General features: G+C 36.1%; 1 protein-coding gene across 2 annotated transcripts in view; it reads right to left on the bottom strand.

The window, feature by feature from the left end:
- Nucleotides 1-2,035: 2,035 nt before the first annotated feature.
- Nucleotides 2,036-16,329, bottom strand: part of pik3r1 (phosphoinositide-3-kinase, regulatory subunit 1 (alpha)) — a 127,993-nt gene continuing 113,699 nt past the window's right edge. Inside the window, exons 1-10 of one of the 2 annotated variants that reach the window (XM_070879593.1) lie at nt 14,327-14,495; nt 11,679-11,781; nt 10,898-10,996; nt 10,624-10,804; nt 10,170-10,295; nt 9,782-9,924; nt 7,205-7,381; nt 6,535-6,609; nt 6,281-6,451; nt 2,036-5,373 (exon numbers count right to left, since the gene is read on the bottom strand). In XM_070879593.1, the coding sequence (XP_070735694.1) occupies nt 5,184-5,373; nt 6,281-6,451; nt 6,535-6,609; nt 7,205-7,381; nt 9,782-9,924; nt 10,170-10,295; nt 10,624-10,804; nt 10,898-10,996; nt 11,679-11,781; nt 14,327-14,432 (1,371 nt within the window). In that variant the 5' untranslated portion in view covers nt 14,433-14,495 and the 3' untranslated portion in view covers nt 2,036-5,183. Of the gene's footprint in view, nt 5,374-6,280; nt 6,452-6,534; nt 6,610-7,204; nt 7,382-9,781; nt 9,925-10,169; nt 10,296-10,623; nt 10,805-10,897; nt 10,997-11,678; nt 11,782-14,326; nt 14,496-16,329 lie in introns of those variants that run through there. The other variant, XM_070879585.1, reaches the window with a different exon arrangement.

The raw sequence follows: 16,329 nt of genomic DNA, 5'->3' as shown, positions 1-16,329 counted from the left end.
GTCTTTCTTGGATCCAAAGTGGATAATCTCACATTTCCCCCAACATTGAACTTCATAGTTTTACCCATTCACTTAAGTCTATTTATGTCCCTTTGTAACTTTCTCTTTTTATCCACACAACATACTGTGCCTCCTAACAATGTCATCTGCAAACTTGGATACACAATCCTTTATTCCTTCATACAAACCATCAATATATTATAGTAAGAAGCCAAGGGCCTAAATCAGATCCCTGGGGAACACCACTTATCACTTGCTGCCAATTAAAGGAGGAACCCTTTACCCCAATTCTGTCTCCTACCTCCTATATAATTACTGATCCATGTCACAAGGTCACCTCCAATTCTGCACTCTCTTTTTGCCTCCTTAAAAAAGTTCAACTAGGTCAGGCATGACCTACCCTCCACAAATCCATGCAGATGCTCTGATCCATGTCTTAAGAGCTCAGTCACTCTCTGTCTTTGATGACAGTTTAAAACCAATTGTGGAATCTGACAGGTCTGTAGTTACCTGGTTTCTTTCTCCCTCCCTTCTTAAATAACTAATTTTGAGGTTGTAAACTATTATTCCGGAAACGTCTATCACACCATTCAAATTCCAGTGGGATAATACTTTAAAGATCGGTATTCTTAGTAAGGCCAACTACTGTATATGATTGGTCAAATGTTTCGAAGGAGGAATGTATATAGCAATAGCAGTTCAAATCAATTAGGTAATGATGATTTCCCAAGATGTGGTTAATACTTTTTGCAGAATGAATTTATAAAACTAGTTACACACAAGTTAGACTATTGTACAGATATACTGCTGCTATTAGATGAATAAGTTGGTGCTGCATGGAACTTCTTTTCATTCGCATTCACAAATACTGTTAAACACTCATCTTCAATAGTGCATAATAGATGATATGAACTGCCTACGTGCATATGCACGTTTTAAATAAATCCATCAATTTCTGGTTAAATAGCTTAGATGGCTCTAAATAGTTTTTTTTCTTCTATAAAAAAAATTATGCAGTTTACAATGTGGGAAAGGAGGCTGTCAGCCATATTTCAAACATGACCTAAAATGAAAGAAATGGTAATTTCATGCTTATGCAGTCCCCAAATAATAGGGCCTTTAAAAAGAAAATGGACTTTTAGCTCTAATGCTATTAATGAATTCATAGGTGTGCAGTTACCAAGGATTTTTGCATCGAACAGATTCTGTATGTCAATATCCATGGCAACTACACACCTCCCTCATTCATGGTTGCTTAAAATAACTTTGCATCTCATTACAAAAATCTGCAAGAATTATGCTCTGTAGTTACGTGAAAACCAGCAGCAACAAGCCACTGCGGCAGTGTTAGAAATTCTACACTACTTTGTTTTCAGATTCTTCCTCCTCCTCCTTAGTTCCACACAAAGTATTTTTTTTTCCAAACAAAACTTTATTCCTTATGATAGCCAGATACATGAATTATAGCAATTTAAAACGAGACAACTATATCAAACCTGGAGCTTAAGCATAGTTTTAAGAGGTTGTACTCGACAGTGATGGTGCTGCCTTCTCAGACAAGCTACAATCTGTCCCTCTATCCTCCCGACAATTAAAAGAAAAGAAAATAAGCAATAGGCTTTTTAAACAAAGCAATCTTGACTACTTTACAAACATTATTCAACTAATGGAGTTTTTGAATTTCTAAAGATTGAAAAATAATAGCAGCATATTGGGCAGCAACTGCAGTCTCATGGTGACAAATCATACAATATGAATGACTTTACCTGTGAATGTGCACAGCAGGGCTAATTTGTTTAAGTTGCATCTGGTATCTTTTGGAAAGTAACTGTTCAAATAGAAGAAAAATTGAACAAAAACAATAGAATTTTGTCTTGCATGAGAGCTATTGAGTTTCAGCCTGCACACCCTTTTCCCTTAGTGAATTTAGCCCAGCCAGCACTCAAGGTACAGTCACTCTGGTGAATGCCATGTTTAGCAACCTGTAGATAGAGTTTTGGGATGGGGTGGAGGAGTCTCTTAAAACTTCAGCACAAATTCTGCAACTACATTTATTACTTCAAGAAATGAAATGGCTCATGAATAATTACAAGATTACTATCTTTTCAGATCAGTCTTGTTAAGATATGCATCTCCATGTGAAAACCCATATGAATAGCCCACAAAAAAGGAACTTCCACAGAAATGCAACACTGAACAAAAATGGCACACAATGCATTTTTTTTAAAAAAGCACAACAGCAGTAGTACCATTAAAACAAAGAAGCATTACACACATTAAAGGAGCAAAGCTTCTTCAAAAAACACAGCTACAGCAAAATACAGGGAACATACACAGTAGAGACACAGAAACAAATGAATTTCAATACAGAAGGAAAGTTCTGTGCGCATAACCGGTTCTTAACATCCAAACACTTAACAGTTGAATTGAATTTGTAAAGCTCATCACACATGGTACCTTTGGACGAGCTTAGATAAAGCATGCTCATGGAACCATAGTTATCTTGTTGCGGCCTCCTGTATCTAGATTGTTTCACACTACCAAATGCAAAAGCATTCTGAAGTTAGAAGTGTATGCGAAAAGTGCAACAGGGTTAGTGGTGCGCACAAGAGGACAGTAACGTGAATTATTCTAAACTCTAGCTCATGTTTCGTTGAAATATTTTACATTTAATAACTTCATTATACATCATAAACTTAAGTAAACAATGCTATTTCTCCTAGCATGCTGACAATGGGTGGAATGACTTTTTTGCAGAGGATATGCATTGTACTTGTTAATTGAACTAGAAAATGTGCATAAGTGGTAAGCAAATCCTCATTATTTCTCATTTACTAACAAGTCATCTTTAAAAAAATAGAAGACCAGCATTAGTATAATTGTTTGATCTGCAGAACTAAACCAACATTAAATTTTACTTGATTGTCTTTTAGCAGGGTTGGGTTTCATGTTTTCTGCGACAACTCAAGTTGCATAGTTATGGATGTTCAGTTATGTAATGTGCAGATTTCATTAAAAGTTGTATATTTCACAGTACATTAGATCACTTTATTTTAGCCTTGTGAAAGATTAGCTGCAAGAAATGTGTTTTAAAACTATTTTTTTCCCCTGTGATCTTCATTAATTTCTTCTACCTGCCACTCAAATTAAAAATTACCGATTTCCACGCAATCTCCTTTAGTAGGGCGGCAGTAACATTATTATGACCTAATTTCATGACTGCAGCCAATATTACTCTGCAGCTAGATGATCCAAAGTGTGCTTGTAGGTGGCAAGTGGCATATTTTAAAATTTTCACTCCGAAGATGAAGGAAGATGAGGTACCCTCTAGCTCCTCAGACAAGAATAGCAAAACTTAAAGTAAATAGTAGCTGAGCTACAGTATTGCCAATCCAGGGTTTTGAACCCATGACCATCTAGTTCAGAAGGCTGGCACCCTATCCACCATGTGCTACTGGGCCGCATTATGCAGCTGAAAATTTAGCACAGCACATGGGTATTTTGGCTTCTTTTCAGGAGTCTCAAAAAGGTGCACCATTTTGCTGTTAAAGTTCCAAAACACTTCAGCTTTTGTGTTGTGTGAAACAATGAACTGAATTACAGCAATGCATTGAGCTCTGTAAGATAAAGAACTTTGATATCAAACATGTCGTTTTCCACTAACATGACCACTAAAAGTTCTGGTGCAGGGTTACAATTATACCCATTACAGGCCTAATTTTTTTTTAACAATTAAGGTACTAAGTTAAAGGGTTAAGGCCCATAAATGCAGGACAATGGCAAAGTTGAAAATAAAGATGAGCTAAATCAAAAAACAGCAACCAGATGATACCAAGCCTGAAAATTGTAGGAAGGATGAAAGACTGAGGGAGATAGGGAGTTCCAGTTTTTAAGCTGGGGTAAGAAACTGTTACATACATTACAAATGCTGTTTACTCATGGCCTGGGTATGGGAGTTTGACACACTTTTTTTAAAAAAAAAGGATTTTCTTTAGTGTTTTCTGGATACATCATAACCAAAAATGGTTGCTTATTAGGAGAAAGCGACATGGCTAAAACTTATTTTTGAACCAGCTAAAAAAGCCATTGCCATATAATGAAGAATATCTGAAACATGTTTTGAAGTATTTTTAAAAAAAAAATTCTTGGCTTAATATAGCCAAATATGCTATTCAGATAGCATTAAAGATTCAGAATGCATCAGTTTCTTCCCCCTCCCCTTGCTAACTTTAGAAGTTGCATTCACAGGCACCCTTTGTGTTTTGAAAACACCCAACAGAACATTATTATAATAACTGACAACACTTTTAGGCAACAAAACAAAGCTTATATTGTGGGTACTTTTGGGGGGGAAATATGCAATATGATATGCAATATGCAGCCTTGCATAGCAATGTCTGAAAAAACACATCAGCTTTAAAATAGGAAAAAACAGAATGCAAAATCTGGTATGGTTAGGTTGACACCGTTTTACTTGATCCAACTCTCCCAGAGTGACATCATCCATACACATATTATATACAATGATTTTATATACTGCGTGCCACTTTTTGTTGAAGTCTTTTTCTTCAGGTTTTAAACGGTTTATAAAGCAGGCTTAAATGGCCTGAACTCTACAAATCTGGCACTTTGTTGTGAGCGTCCCATTCCTCTCCCTACCGAACAAAGCATTCCCTTTCTCATCTTAAATCTGGTACAGATTTCGAAAGTGCCAGTTTGCTACACATGATGAAGTCCTCATTTGTTTCTCAAACAAGTCATTCCATTTTGATACAATTCCTCAGTTAGGATCCAAGAAACACACATCACCACTGGATATAATTAACATTTCAATGTTCTTGCTTCAGTTTTTTTTTTATATCCCTGGATTTGCAGTATCCGACATTCCAGCTGGTAAATCTTTTTGAAGAATGTAAACAAGCACCAATAAAAATAGGCCCCAACATCCCCAAAAAGGAGATATTTTAGCAGTCCTCACTTAATTTGTGCTTCCTTAAAAAGCACTTTTGGAATTTACATTCACAGCTCCATACGGTTGCTTCTCCCAGCTAAATCTGTGGAAAGCTCAAGTCAACACTTTGCACACTGTCTTCTGAACAGGAGTCAAACTGAATCAGAGCAAAGAAGTTGGAGCCATTTCAATGACCTCAAGTCTAGCAGTCAAAAGCCGAAGTCTTTAGCTCTCATCTTCTCTGATTAGCGTATACTGGATAGGCTAGTGTGACATTGAGGGAGTCATTGTGCTGTACAAGCGACGTGTGCTGATAATGTAGCACCAGTTCTCTAAGTGAGTTGTACAAGTTGTATGGCTCTGCAAATCCATATCCTGTGGGGGTTTTATTTATGACACAGTGCTTCACATCACCATCGACCCTAAAGAGGGGAAACAGACATTACTATAACTGAAATGCATTAGAAATAACAGCAGGCCACCTTTGATAGCTTTCTTAGGAAAAAATAAAATCCTTTCAATTTTGTTTTTGATGGAAAATATTACACTTTACTTTAGCTTAAGCAGCAATGCAGACCATTACAGTATTTTGCATAATATTGGGTGCACCAAGGGAGCAAAAAAATCCTCCAATAAAGGCAACAGTGATAATTTGCAAACATTTGACCATAGTTGAAAAGTCTGCCTAAAAGTCAGTCTATGGGTTCACATACAAAGAATCATCACATGTTGGTGAGGTGTTGGTAGGAGGCCAGCAGAGAAGGAGAAGAAAATCGGGTGGAGAGGAGGATGGGAAAGGATAATAAAGGAATGGGGATAGTAAAGACAACCACATAAATTGTTGCAAGGGATCTGTCCAAATCATTGGTTGAAAATAGTCATCTTAGCTTAATTGTCAGTAGCATTCTCGCAACTGAATCGCAAAATTGTGGGTTCAAGCTCCACTCCAGGACATAGCCTAGGCTGACACACGAGTGTCGTACTGAAGGAGTGCTACACTGTTGGAGGTGATGTTAAACCGCGGCCCCATGTGGCTGCTCAGGTGCACGTTAGAGTCAATGGCACTATTTGAAAAGCAGCAGGGAGTTCTTCCAGTGTCCTGGCCAAGAATTTTCCCTCAGCCAATACCAAAATCTCAGATATTTATGTAATCTTGCTATGTGCAAAATGGTTGGCATGTTCACCTACATAGCTAAAATACTTCAAAAGGTAGTTCATTGTATGGGAAGCGTTTTATTATATCCTGAGTAACATATTAAATTGTTTTATAAATGCAAGTTTTCTCTTTCAATTTCTAGCATATCTGCAGCAAAAGACGAGTATACATACACGACAGAGCAAGCATAGCAGCCTGGCTTGCTGCTCTCTCGGACTAGGAATGTTCCATCCCGTTTTCCTCTTAGCAGACTCTCTGCTCGTGTCCTGTTAATATTCCCTACGTTCCATGTTCGTTCTTCATGATGGGGTAGATCTTCATCATCGTCTACCATGGAGTATTGGCTAAAAGAAACAGAACATTTTCAGTTATAAAAGCAACACAACACGTAGAAAAATGTTTGTACACCAAAATGCAAGTCACTTACTCTTCTGCATTCTCATTCTTAATACCAAGCCACTCATTGATCTTCTTTTGTCGAACACCCTTCTGTGTCAACCACCTTCAAAAATTAAAAAAAAATGAAATTAATGGGAGTGAATGTTATTGAGCTTGTGTATTTTGTGATACTCAGAACACTGCGTTTAATCTCCTTTCTGACTTTCCGTACCTTGTTCCTTTACTCAAATTAGTTGTGGCTACAGACATCTCCATTACTACATTCAAAATAACCCAGCATTGGACAAGAGTTGTGTACAAGGTAGAGTTAACTTTCCTGTTCTTCTCCCTCCCCAGTAAAACAGAATGCTATAGTGATGCGTTCTATTTCCAAACCAACTGGAAGTGATGCAACTAAGCCATAAAGATTTTGAAAGTTGACGCTAAGATTTTGACCGAAGCAGTATGAATAAGAGTCGTATGCTCAACAATTATATTTCTAAAGCGACCACACCCTTGTTTTATGACCATCACAGATACAGGTTTAAAAGCCAAAAGCAAAATACTGTGGATGCTGGAAATCAAAACAGAAAATGCTGTTTTCTCAGCAGGTCAGGCAGCATCTGTGGAGAAACAGAGATAATAGATGCTGCCTGACCTGCTGAGTATTTCCAGCATTTTCATCTTAAGAAAGCCCTTAAACAAAGTACTCTGCTTACGTAAGGTATTGGTCTCTTGTCTTTCGCAATTGAATCAAGTCAGGTTTGATGCTGTTCATCCTTTTGTCAATTTCCCGATAATCAGCTGCTTGTTTCTTCAAGTCTTCTTCTAATCTCCGTTTGCTATCAACAATTTCACTGATGCGAGACTTTAGCTTATCATAATTTACCATAATTCTGGTGAGAAATGGTAAAACATTAGCAATATTGAATTTGAACAAAACCAGATACTTTGACACTATACATAGAAACATCTAATCGAAAGGATATACAACCTTTATAACCACAACACAGAAACTGCCCTTCCACTATAACTTCTAAAATATATTTCATTATAAATATGAACAAACTAGCCAAGAATGAGATGCCATGAATAATTAAAGAGGCGAGGATAAAATTGAATCTCAAGAAAAAGGCATACACAAGGTCCATAATCAGCGATAGAGAGGCTAACAAAAGACGAATATGATGAGATTAGAGAAAAAATAATTAGGAAAGCGAGAAAACAAAATGAAGATGGGAATAGTCACTAAGGGATGAGATAGATAAACTCACAGGACCTCGTACTGAAAGAGCAAATAGATACTTTGCCTCCGTTTTCACTGAAGAAGCTAACCAAGAAAGAATGACAACAGGAGAAGGGATATTATAATAGCTAAGATAGAAAGAGGAGAGATGTTAGAGAAACGAGCCAAACTCGAGGACTAAATCCTAGGTTAAGAAGGATTGCACCTGTGGGATATTCAAAAACTAGGGAGCAGATTGCAGAGGCACTGGTATCCACATCTAAAAATTCAATAGAAAAATGATGGTGGTAATGTAATTCCCATTTTCAAAAAGGTGTTAGAGCTAACCCAGGAAACTGTAGACCAGTTAGCTTAACGGCAGTGGTAGGACAGATACAAGAATCTTTGCTTAAAAAAAAAAAATCAGATAACAAAACATCTAGGAAATGGAGAATGTAATAAAAAAGTGGGCATGGATTTCTAAAAGAGTCATGTTTAACCAACCTTATTTAGTTCTAAGAAAAATCAGAAAGAGTAGAAAAGGGCTATTCAGTAGATGTGATGTACATGGACTTTCAGAAGGCTTTTGATAAGATGCCAGATAAGAGACTTGTGAATAAGCTCAAGGTGTGTGGAGTCAGGGCAAGGTAGCAGAATGGATTGAAAGATGGCTACAGAACAAAAAACTAAAGGTAGGAATTAAGGGAAGTTTCTCAGACTGGCAGAAAATCAAAAGTGGGGTCCCATAAGGATCCGTGCCAAGATGACTGTTATTTGGCATTTACATAAATGATTTGGACTCAGGAATTGGACATATGGTATATAAATTTGCAGAATGATATCAAATTGGGGGTCTATAGTTAATATGGAAGACTGCAACATACAGGAAGACAATAAATAGACATAAATAGATGGGTAAAATGGAAAATTATATTCAATATAGTGAGGTGGTTTCTTTTGGTAGGAGGAATAAAGAATCCACTTATTCCTTGAAAGGTATGAGACTAAATGGGGTAGAGAAGTAGAGTTATGGGAATATAGATACATAAATCACAAAAAGTAGCCATGCAAATTGATAAGCCATAAAGAGTGCAACTATAACCACTGGCATTCAATTCTAATAGAATATAAAAGTTGCAAGGTAATGTTAAATGTATATAGAACCCGGTTAGAGATCATTTGGTGTATTGTGTTTAATTCTGGTCTCCATATTATGGAAAAGATAATGAAGCACTACAGGAAGTGCAAAAAATATTTACAAGGATGTTACCAGAATTGAGAAAATGCAACTATCAGGAAAAGTTGAGCAGGTTGGAGGTTGGTTCGCTTCTCAAATATAGAGAAGACTAGGAGACACGTCTTAAAAATAATGAAGGGATTCGATAGGGTAGACGTGAAAAAACTGCTTCCAACTGTGGGTAAGTCCAGAACAAGGAGGTATAAATATAAGATAGTCACCAGCCGATCAAAAAGAATTTAGGAGGAATTTATTTTATACAGAGCGGTGAGAATGTGGAATGGAGTAGTTGAAGCAGATATCACTGACATATTTATAGGGAGGCTTGATGGAGTATAAACACTGGCAGAGATCAGTTGGGTCAAATGGCCTGTTTCTGTGCTGTAGATTTGCTGTAATTCTTACATAGGATTACATAGAATATACGGCACAGAAACAGGCCATTCGGCCAAACCAGTCCAAGTCGGCGTTTATGTTCCAGTCGAGCCTCCTCCCATCCTTCTTCATCTAACTAACTATCAGCATAACCCTCTATTCCCTTCTCCCTCATATGCCTTTCTAGCCCCCTCTTAAATGCATCTACACTATTCGCCTCAACCACTTCCAGTGTTAGCAAGTTTCACACTCTCACCACTCTCTGGGTAAAGAAGTTTCTTCTGAATTCCTAATTTGATTTCATGTAAATAAGTGCAAAATAAATGTCTAATAATACAATTCGAAACATTATACATCTTTTTCAATTTTCTGGAAATTAAATCAGTAGCGATAATGGTGCACACTTATGAAAATACTTTTTTTGGGATCCGTCTACCAAACTAAAGACGAGATACAAACCTCTGGATCTCTTTTTCATTTCCTTCTCGCCTGAATTTTTCAATATACTCCTTGCTGTACCGTTCCTGTGTTTGACACTGCTCCTCAAATATTTTGATTGTTTCATTAAATGCTTCAATAGCTGTCCTTTTCATTTGAATTTCCTAATTGAAAAAACTAAATTAGCATATATATACAAACACAACAGAAATATTTGGTAAAGCACAAAATGATGCTTTATTTCATTGTTAAAATGGATGTGTTTTAATTAGAATAATTATGAACTCAACTGAAAAAAAAAACACAATCGTCTTCTCAAATATATTTCATGGATGAGATGCCTTACAGCATTCACTTGTAGGGAAAATGCTAATTTTCATGGAAGAAGCCAGGCTGGTGGCAAACTCACTTGAGATGTTCTTGTACATTCTTCATAAAGTCGGTCGTACTCTCGGCTCTTTTCCTGGTACTGAGTGTGATACTCATGTAGTTTCTTGCCCACAGCTTCAATATTGTCCTCTTTTACCACCTGATCCTGAAGAAAACACAGAAAATTATGTGATACAAAATCACTGGCACTATCCAACAATTAAATCTGGTTGATGCTATAGGCTATTTTAAATGGTATTATGTATAGAACACATTAAGTTTCCTTTTAAGTTTCACATTTAAGTTATATATTTAAGTTTCCTTTATACTTTTTAATTGAATATAGTAAATGTTTGTTAAAATTTAAAGGAATGCTTTGTACTATGAAGTCCAGGAATCAGACTTTCAACACTGCACAAGGCCAGAAAACATTTGTCTGAAACAAAATCGATTCCTCCATCATTTACAACAAAAAATGTCTAAACATATCATACCTGTTGGAACTTGGACACAGGGTACAACAGTTTAACATCTAGCTTAGGATTGTACTGCGCCAACGATTCATGACGATAGTGATTTATAAGCTCCACCACTGAATTGAAAGTCAATGGGTCAGAAAAGCCATATTTGCCATCTCGATGAAAGATTTTGATTAACTTATTGTTGCCCCCTTTCCTGCAAAACAGACATGTTTTACAGTTTAAGTTTGCAAAATATTAGAATATTTTTCAAGACTCTACAAAGACTACAAATGCTCAGAAAATTTACCTCAGGGTAAGGGTGTAGTCACCATGCATTTTTGTAGAAGCATCACGGACTAAGAAGGTACCATCAGCAGTGTCTCGCAGTTTTTCATTGACCTCCTCTCTGAAACAAAAGAAAGGTGGATCAATTAGACTACAATTCTGCACAGCTCTCAGGTCTGCATGGGGAAGTATGTAGCAGGATACTGGCTAGGAATTTAGCAAGCAGAGAAAATAAATGTAACTGCATTTACATAAGCCCTATTGGGGAAAGAAATGCCAAAGTGCAAAGTTACCATTTTGGGAATTAGCTAATTTTGCTATACCTGTAGTAGTCTTCCTTTCCTTGGGAAAAAGTTCTGAATCAGATCTATATTACAAAGAAATTGCTGTATACATGTATACCTGCAAACTACCACAGCCAAATGTTTTGCCAGGTTTGCATCAGTCTTGTTCTGTTCTAACCTGCCTCTCGCAGGCATGAAAGAAATCCTTTCAGCAAAGGTAACCTTGACTTGGTGAACATTTCCTCTCTGATTTAAATAATATCTTTCAATTATGTCCCTGCTGACAACCACACAAGGACTCCACTCTCTCTATTCAAATAATGAAAATACTTTCTGCTTTGCTGTTGTCAGACTTTATGTTCAGTCATATTTTCTGCCTTGCAACTCTCTGGCAGTTTGGAACAGATGCAAACAGTTAACCAGATATAGGTCTGAGTAGCTGTCTCAGGTGAACTACAGTGCTTACTGTATTCTCTATACTTCTAAATCAGGACAAAACTAGTAAGTTTATGGACTTACCTTGAAATGTCTCCCCAATACCATTCAGCATCCTGCAGAGACATATTACTGTTTATCCCGTTATTAGTTACAGGTGTGGGTTTTGGTGGCTTCGGAGGCAAAGCTGCATGGATTAAAAAGAAAGAAACCTCAGAACAAAGTTTCAGAAAATGTCAAACATTTACATGTTTTTTCCTATACCCAATACAACAAATCTGCTTTATAATGCTCCCATGACAGCCACGTGAAAACTGTTCTAGGTGAGACATCAAATAGAAGGGGGTTTCAAAAGTTAGCATTCATCAGGGAGTTAGAAATAATACACATTACTTTAACTTATTGTACTCAAATGTCTAATTGCACACGCAATAGTTAAATATAACCATATGCTACACTTTAGTGCATTGCAGTTGGCTATGGTTAAATCAGATTCTGTTCAGCTTCACTCAATAAAACATTATGTATTAACAGTACAAAACACAAGATATTTTAACAAACTAAAAACCTGGCATTCTGGAATCAGACCAGTGGCCAAAAATATGATACATGTGCAGTAATGGAACACATTTCTCTTTCTGCAAGTATTCCATCTTAAGGAAACACATCTTCACACAATATGAAGAAATAATCCATCTGCAATGAGGTCAACCATTCCCCTCTCCTTCCTTAAGTTCATCAGCTCTGAAGAATGCTTCTGCTTTCTAGAAACTCTGGACATCGATGAGAGCTAACTAAAAGACTGCATCCTGAGGTAAATATATTTTAAAAATGCATGATGCTGCTAATTAGTAATCAGCAATGCACAGTGTCAGAATCAAAGCACCAGTCTAGCTTAAGACTAAAATAAACTGGATGATTTTCTATGTGGCAAAGTACAGTACTGATTTATTACTCATTACTAAAGACATTTTCAAATCATGCACAAATTGGGTCAAACTGCCATTCTTTTTTAAAAATCAAGTATTAGTGAAAGAGAAAATTAAATATACTGAGATTGAAGGACCCAGCCCAAGCAAAAATACATTTTAAAAGATCAGGAAATAAAGTCAATGATAAAAATTGCTAATTACTGCTGTAATCAAAAGCAAAACCCACTTGACAAATATATAAAAATCTGAAATTCAAACATGATCTGCTCAGCATTTTTCTAATATTCTCCCTATTAATCTTCAAAAGGCTGTTACACAATCTCAGATTTATTTCCAAAAAGCTAGTTCAAAATATATTCACCATCCATTGAAGTGCTTTCGTTGTGAGGGAAAATGGCTATGAAAGGGTTAAGGCACTGCACGGAAACCTTGCTCAAAAAGCTGTTTAAATGAACCATACAGAAACAGATTCTACAGCCAATAAAAACAATACTGCAGGATTTTTTTCAGCTTCAGTGGGCATTAAACCGTCAAAGATTAGTCATTAATACAGAGACACTACTAAGCATAGCTCAGTTCTTTATAGGTTTTTAAGCTGAACCTAAAATATGGTCACTGGAAAGTATCTCACACCAGCCACTTCTATTGTATAATACCAGTAATTAAAAATCCACATTTAAAAACTAATGATGATGTCAGCTAATTCTGTTGAATGTGCATTTACAAACAAAAACTTCACATGCAAGTCTTCATAAACCAACTACTTTTGCCACCTATTTCAACAATTTGATATGCAACAGTGATACTGATTAAAACCTGCAGAATTAACTTTGTTATTCCTAATTTGTAATAAATGCTAAAAATTGAAATAAGACTTTAAAAAGTTCTGCAGCTTGAATAAAAGATACTTGCCAGCTTTTATATAACGCGCATTAATCAAAATACAGTTAAAATTAAAAGCTGAAAATGCCAGCACTTATATAATAGGCTTCTTACCATAAGGTAGGTACATATTACAGCTTAAAGTGAAGCAACATTTCATTAATTTATCTATAGAAATATACAGATATTATACTTCAGTTCGTACTGCACAGATAATCCTGGATTGAGCAACTTTTCTCTTAAAATTCAGTTCTTGTACAAAGAAACTACAATTTCTTAACACAAGTGAACAGCAAATGCATATTGTTTTAACACTGTCATTTGAATCCTGCATTTGTCTCAATAAAACATCTGTTTGATGCTTTATCGAATACAAGTGCAATTTTTCTGTGCAGACTTGGGGGCTTCATTAAAGTAATTACCAGGGACTAATCACTGTTGACATTATATAAATTCTTGGTAAATGCACAATTTTTACTCTGCTGCTTAAATTTCAGGAAAATATACTGTAATACACCTTTCAGACTATCAGCCGCTTACCACTAGCCCTATAGAAAGATAAAAATGACAAATATTTATAGGAACATTTCAATAGTTTTTGGTTCTGTTGCAGATTTCCTTCGTCATCCAGCATGCTTGACAAGTATAAATAAGGCTAGTCTTATCTGCTGTTAAATGGAGTTACAAGCAATGACTAAAGTACCCCCTACAGCTCTGAAGTTAACGTATCCAGTACAAAGAAGGGAAAACGCTCCTCATCCACAACAAACATGCTTTGTCTATTCTGAATATTTAAACATTTAACAACTCTAACCTTCAGTAATCACTTTAAAAAGAGACAATATACACTATTGTCAGACTACACACATGTATACATACGTTAAAACCGTTGCTGTTTTGGTTTTATTGCAGCATTACCTGGTGGATCCATTTCTATGTAAAACATCAAATCTGTGGCACAGTGAATTTCTGTTCTACGATAGTCTAATTCTAGTTCTTCCATATTCCACAGTGTGTTGCACATTAAGATTCAAGCATTGCTGTTCAGGGTCAATCATAAGAAGAAATGCAGTCTTTTTATAATGGTGTCTTGGAATTCATTTTAAAACCTATGAAGGGCTGCACTGTAACCTCTTACATCATACACCACAGCCAATCCAATCAAGATAATGTCACCAGACCACTCCTGTTCATTTCCTATATCCAGTGGCTTTCAGTATCAATTTATGTATCAATTGCAAAATTCAGTAAATGAAAAAAAATTACATTAAAACAAGAATAGATAACAGACTAAAATCCTGTGGAATAAATTAACACTGACAATTTTCTATTCCATATCTAATGCTTCCAGCTTGGTACATCCCACTTTTGGCAGGCTGACAAAAGCTTAACTGCAGCACGTAGGCTCCTCAATGCATCTGGCAGTACACACAGCTAGTCCATTCCAAGAAGTGTTAACATTTAGAAGGATTTACACTATTTTAAATCTATTTCAATCCTAGATGGCAAGGCTAATATCATGAACAAAAATAGAGCACATTTAAATACAACCATGAATTGTTTTTTAAAAAATTAACAAAGTATAAACCAGTTAAACCAATAAAGATTCAGTCTAACAAAGTTTTTAAATAATCAACGATACTTTAAAGCTGCCATTATATTATAGATCCAGGTTTATTGCAGGTATCTGAACAATGGAAGCGTAGAGCTGGGCTGCTGGTAGCTCTGCTCTCGTAATAGCTAAGCATTAGCATTGAAAGTGGGCTGAAGCATCCGCTTTCCCCCAATATTAAAAAAGTTTACAAGATCACAGGAGGTCCAAATCAATGTGAAACTTAAACAAGAGACACATTCCTTCATTTAACTCCACTCAGAAGCTGGATCAGAGACTTCACTGTAATATTGTCACTTGTATCCAAAATCACTGTAGATTAACAGGCAATACACCAACAACCCAATATATTTACTAAGAGCTTCTATACAAAACCCAAGCAAAACCAGCCATACAAATTTGTGACAAGTCATTTATAGCAAACAATAATTCGAAATGTTTTTCTTGTAAAGAATTCTCTATGGATTATTTTCAAATTTGATAAAAGTTTGTGTTACTAATCATCCGTCTGCTCAACAGTAAACAGAACACTATAGTATAACTACATTGAGGAAAATTCAAAATGAGAGAAAAAGGAGGCAATCCACTGATGTTTGCACAATATCCAAAACTAAAACAAGTTTTTCAACGAAACCTGTAACTGAGACACTGCTTTTCTGCAAGTTTTCATATAGTATTGATTTAAAGCAATCACACATTTTAATAAAGCTTTTAAAATTTAAAATAACCCATGTTTAAACTGAACTGTAAAAGCTATTGTGGAAAGGCACAATGTACAAAAATGATTAGGTACTATGTAGAAAAAAATATTTCTTAGTTTTAATTTGGAAGTGAAAAAAAGAATAGTATTTAAACTAGAAATAAAAATCTGGAGTTCTGCAACTAGGACAGGAATTTTTTTTAGCCCTTCAGGGCTTTACCAAAAGAGCCAAACCCTGGATATGTACACTTGTACAATCAGGTTAATGCTCAACTCAAACCAGTCTAGCTTGCTGCGACACCATATGCTAAGCCAGCATAGACAGAACAAGTGACGGACAGGTGATTTTCCACTGCTTCTGCATCGTCTGGCCAAATGCCAGCTATATGCTAAGCTAGGTATTGGGGACAGGGGCGGAAGCAAGAAAATAAAATTCACAATCTAAAAAGTCATACTGTAATTTTTTTTTTAAAGTACAAATTCGCAGACAAGCTTACATCTTGAAGTGTGCATCGTCAATGTGGCTTTTCTGTTTCGGTAGATATTTTGATCAACTATCCTTAGCCAGGCTCTTCGCGTAGCTCTGAACTTTATATAATAACTGCAAGC

This window comes from Pristiophorus japonicus, chromosome 1, assembly GCF_044704955.1.
Source record: "Pristiophorus japonicus isolate sPriJap1 chromosome 1, sPriJap1.hap1, whole genome shotgun sequence".
NCBI classification, from domain to species: Eukaryota; Metazoa; Chordata; class Chondrichthyes; family Pristiophoridae; genus Pristiophorus; species Pristiophorus japonicus.
The sequence above is the reverse complement of the archived record's forward strand: the minus strand, read 5'-3'. Positions and strand labels throughout refer to the sequence as shown.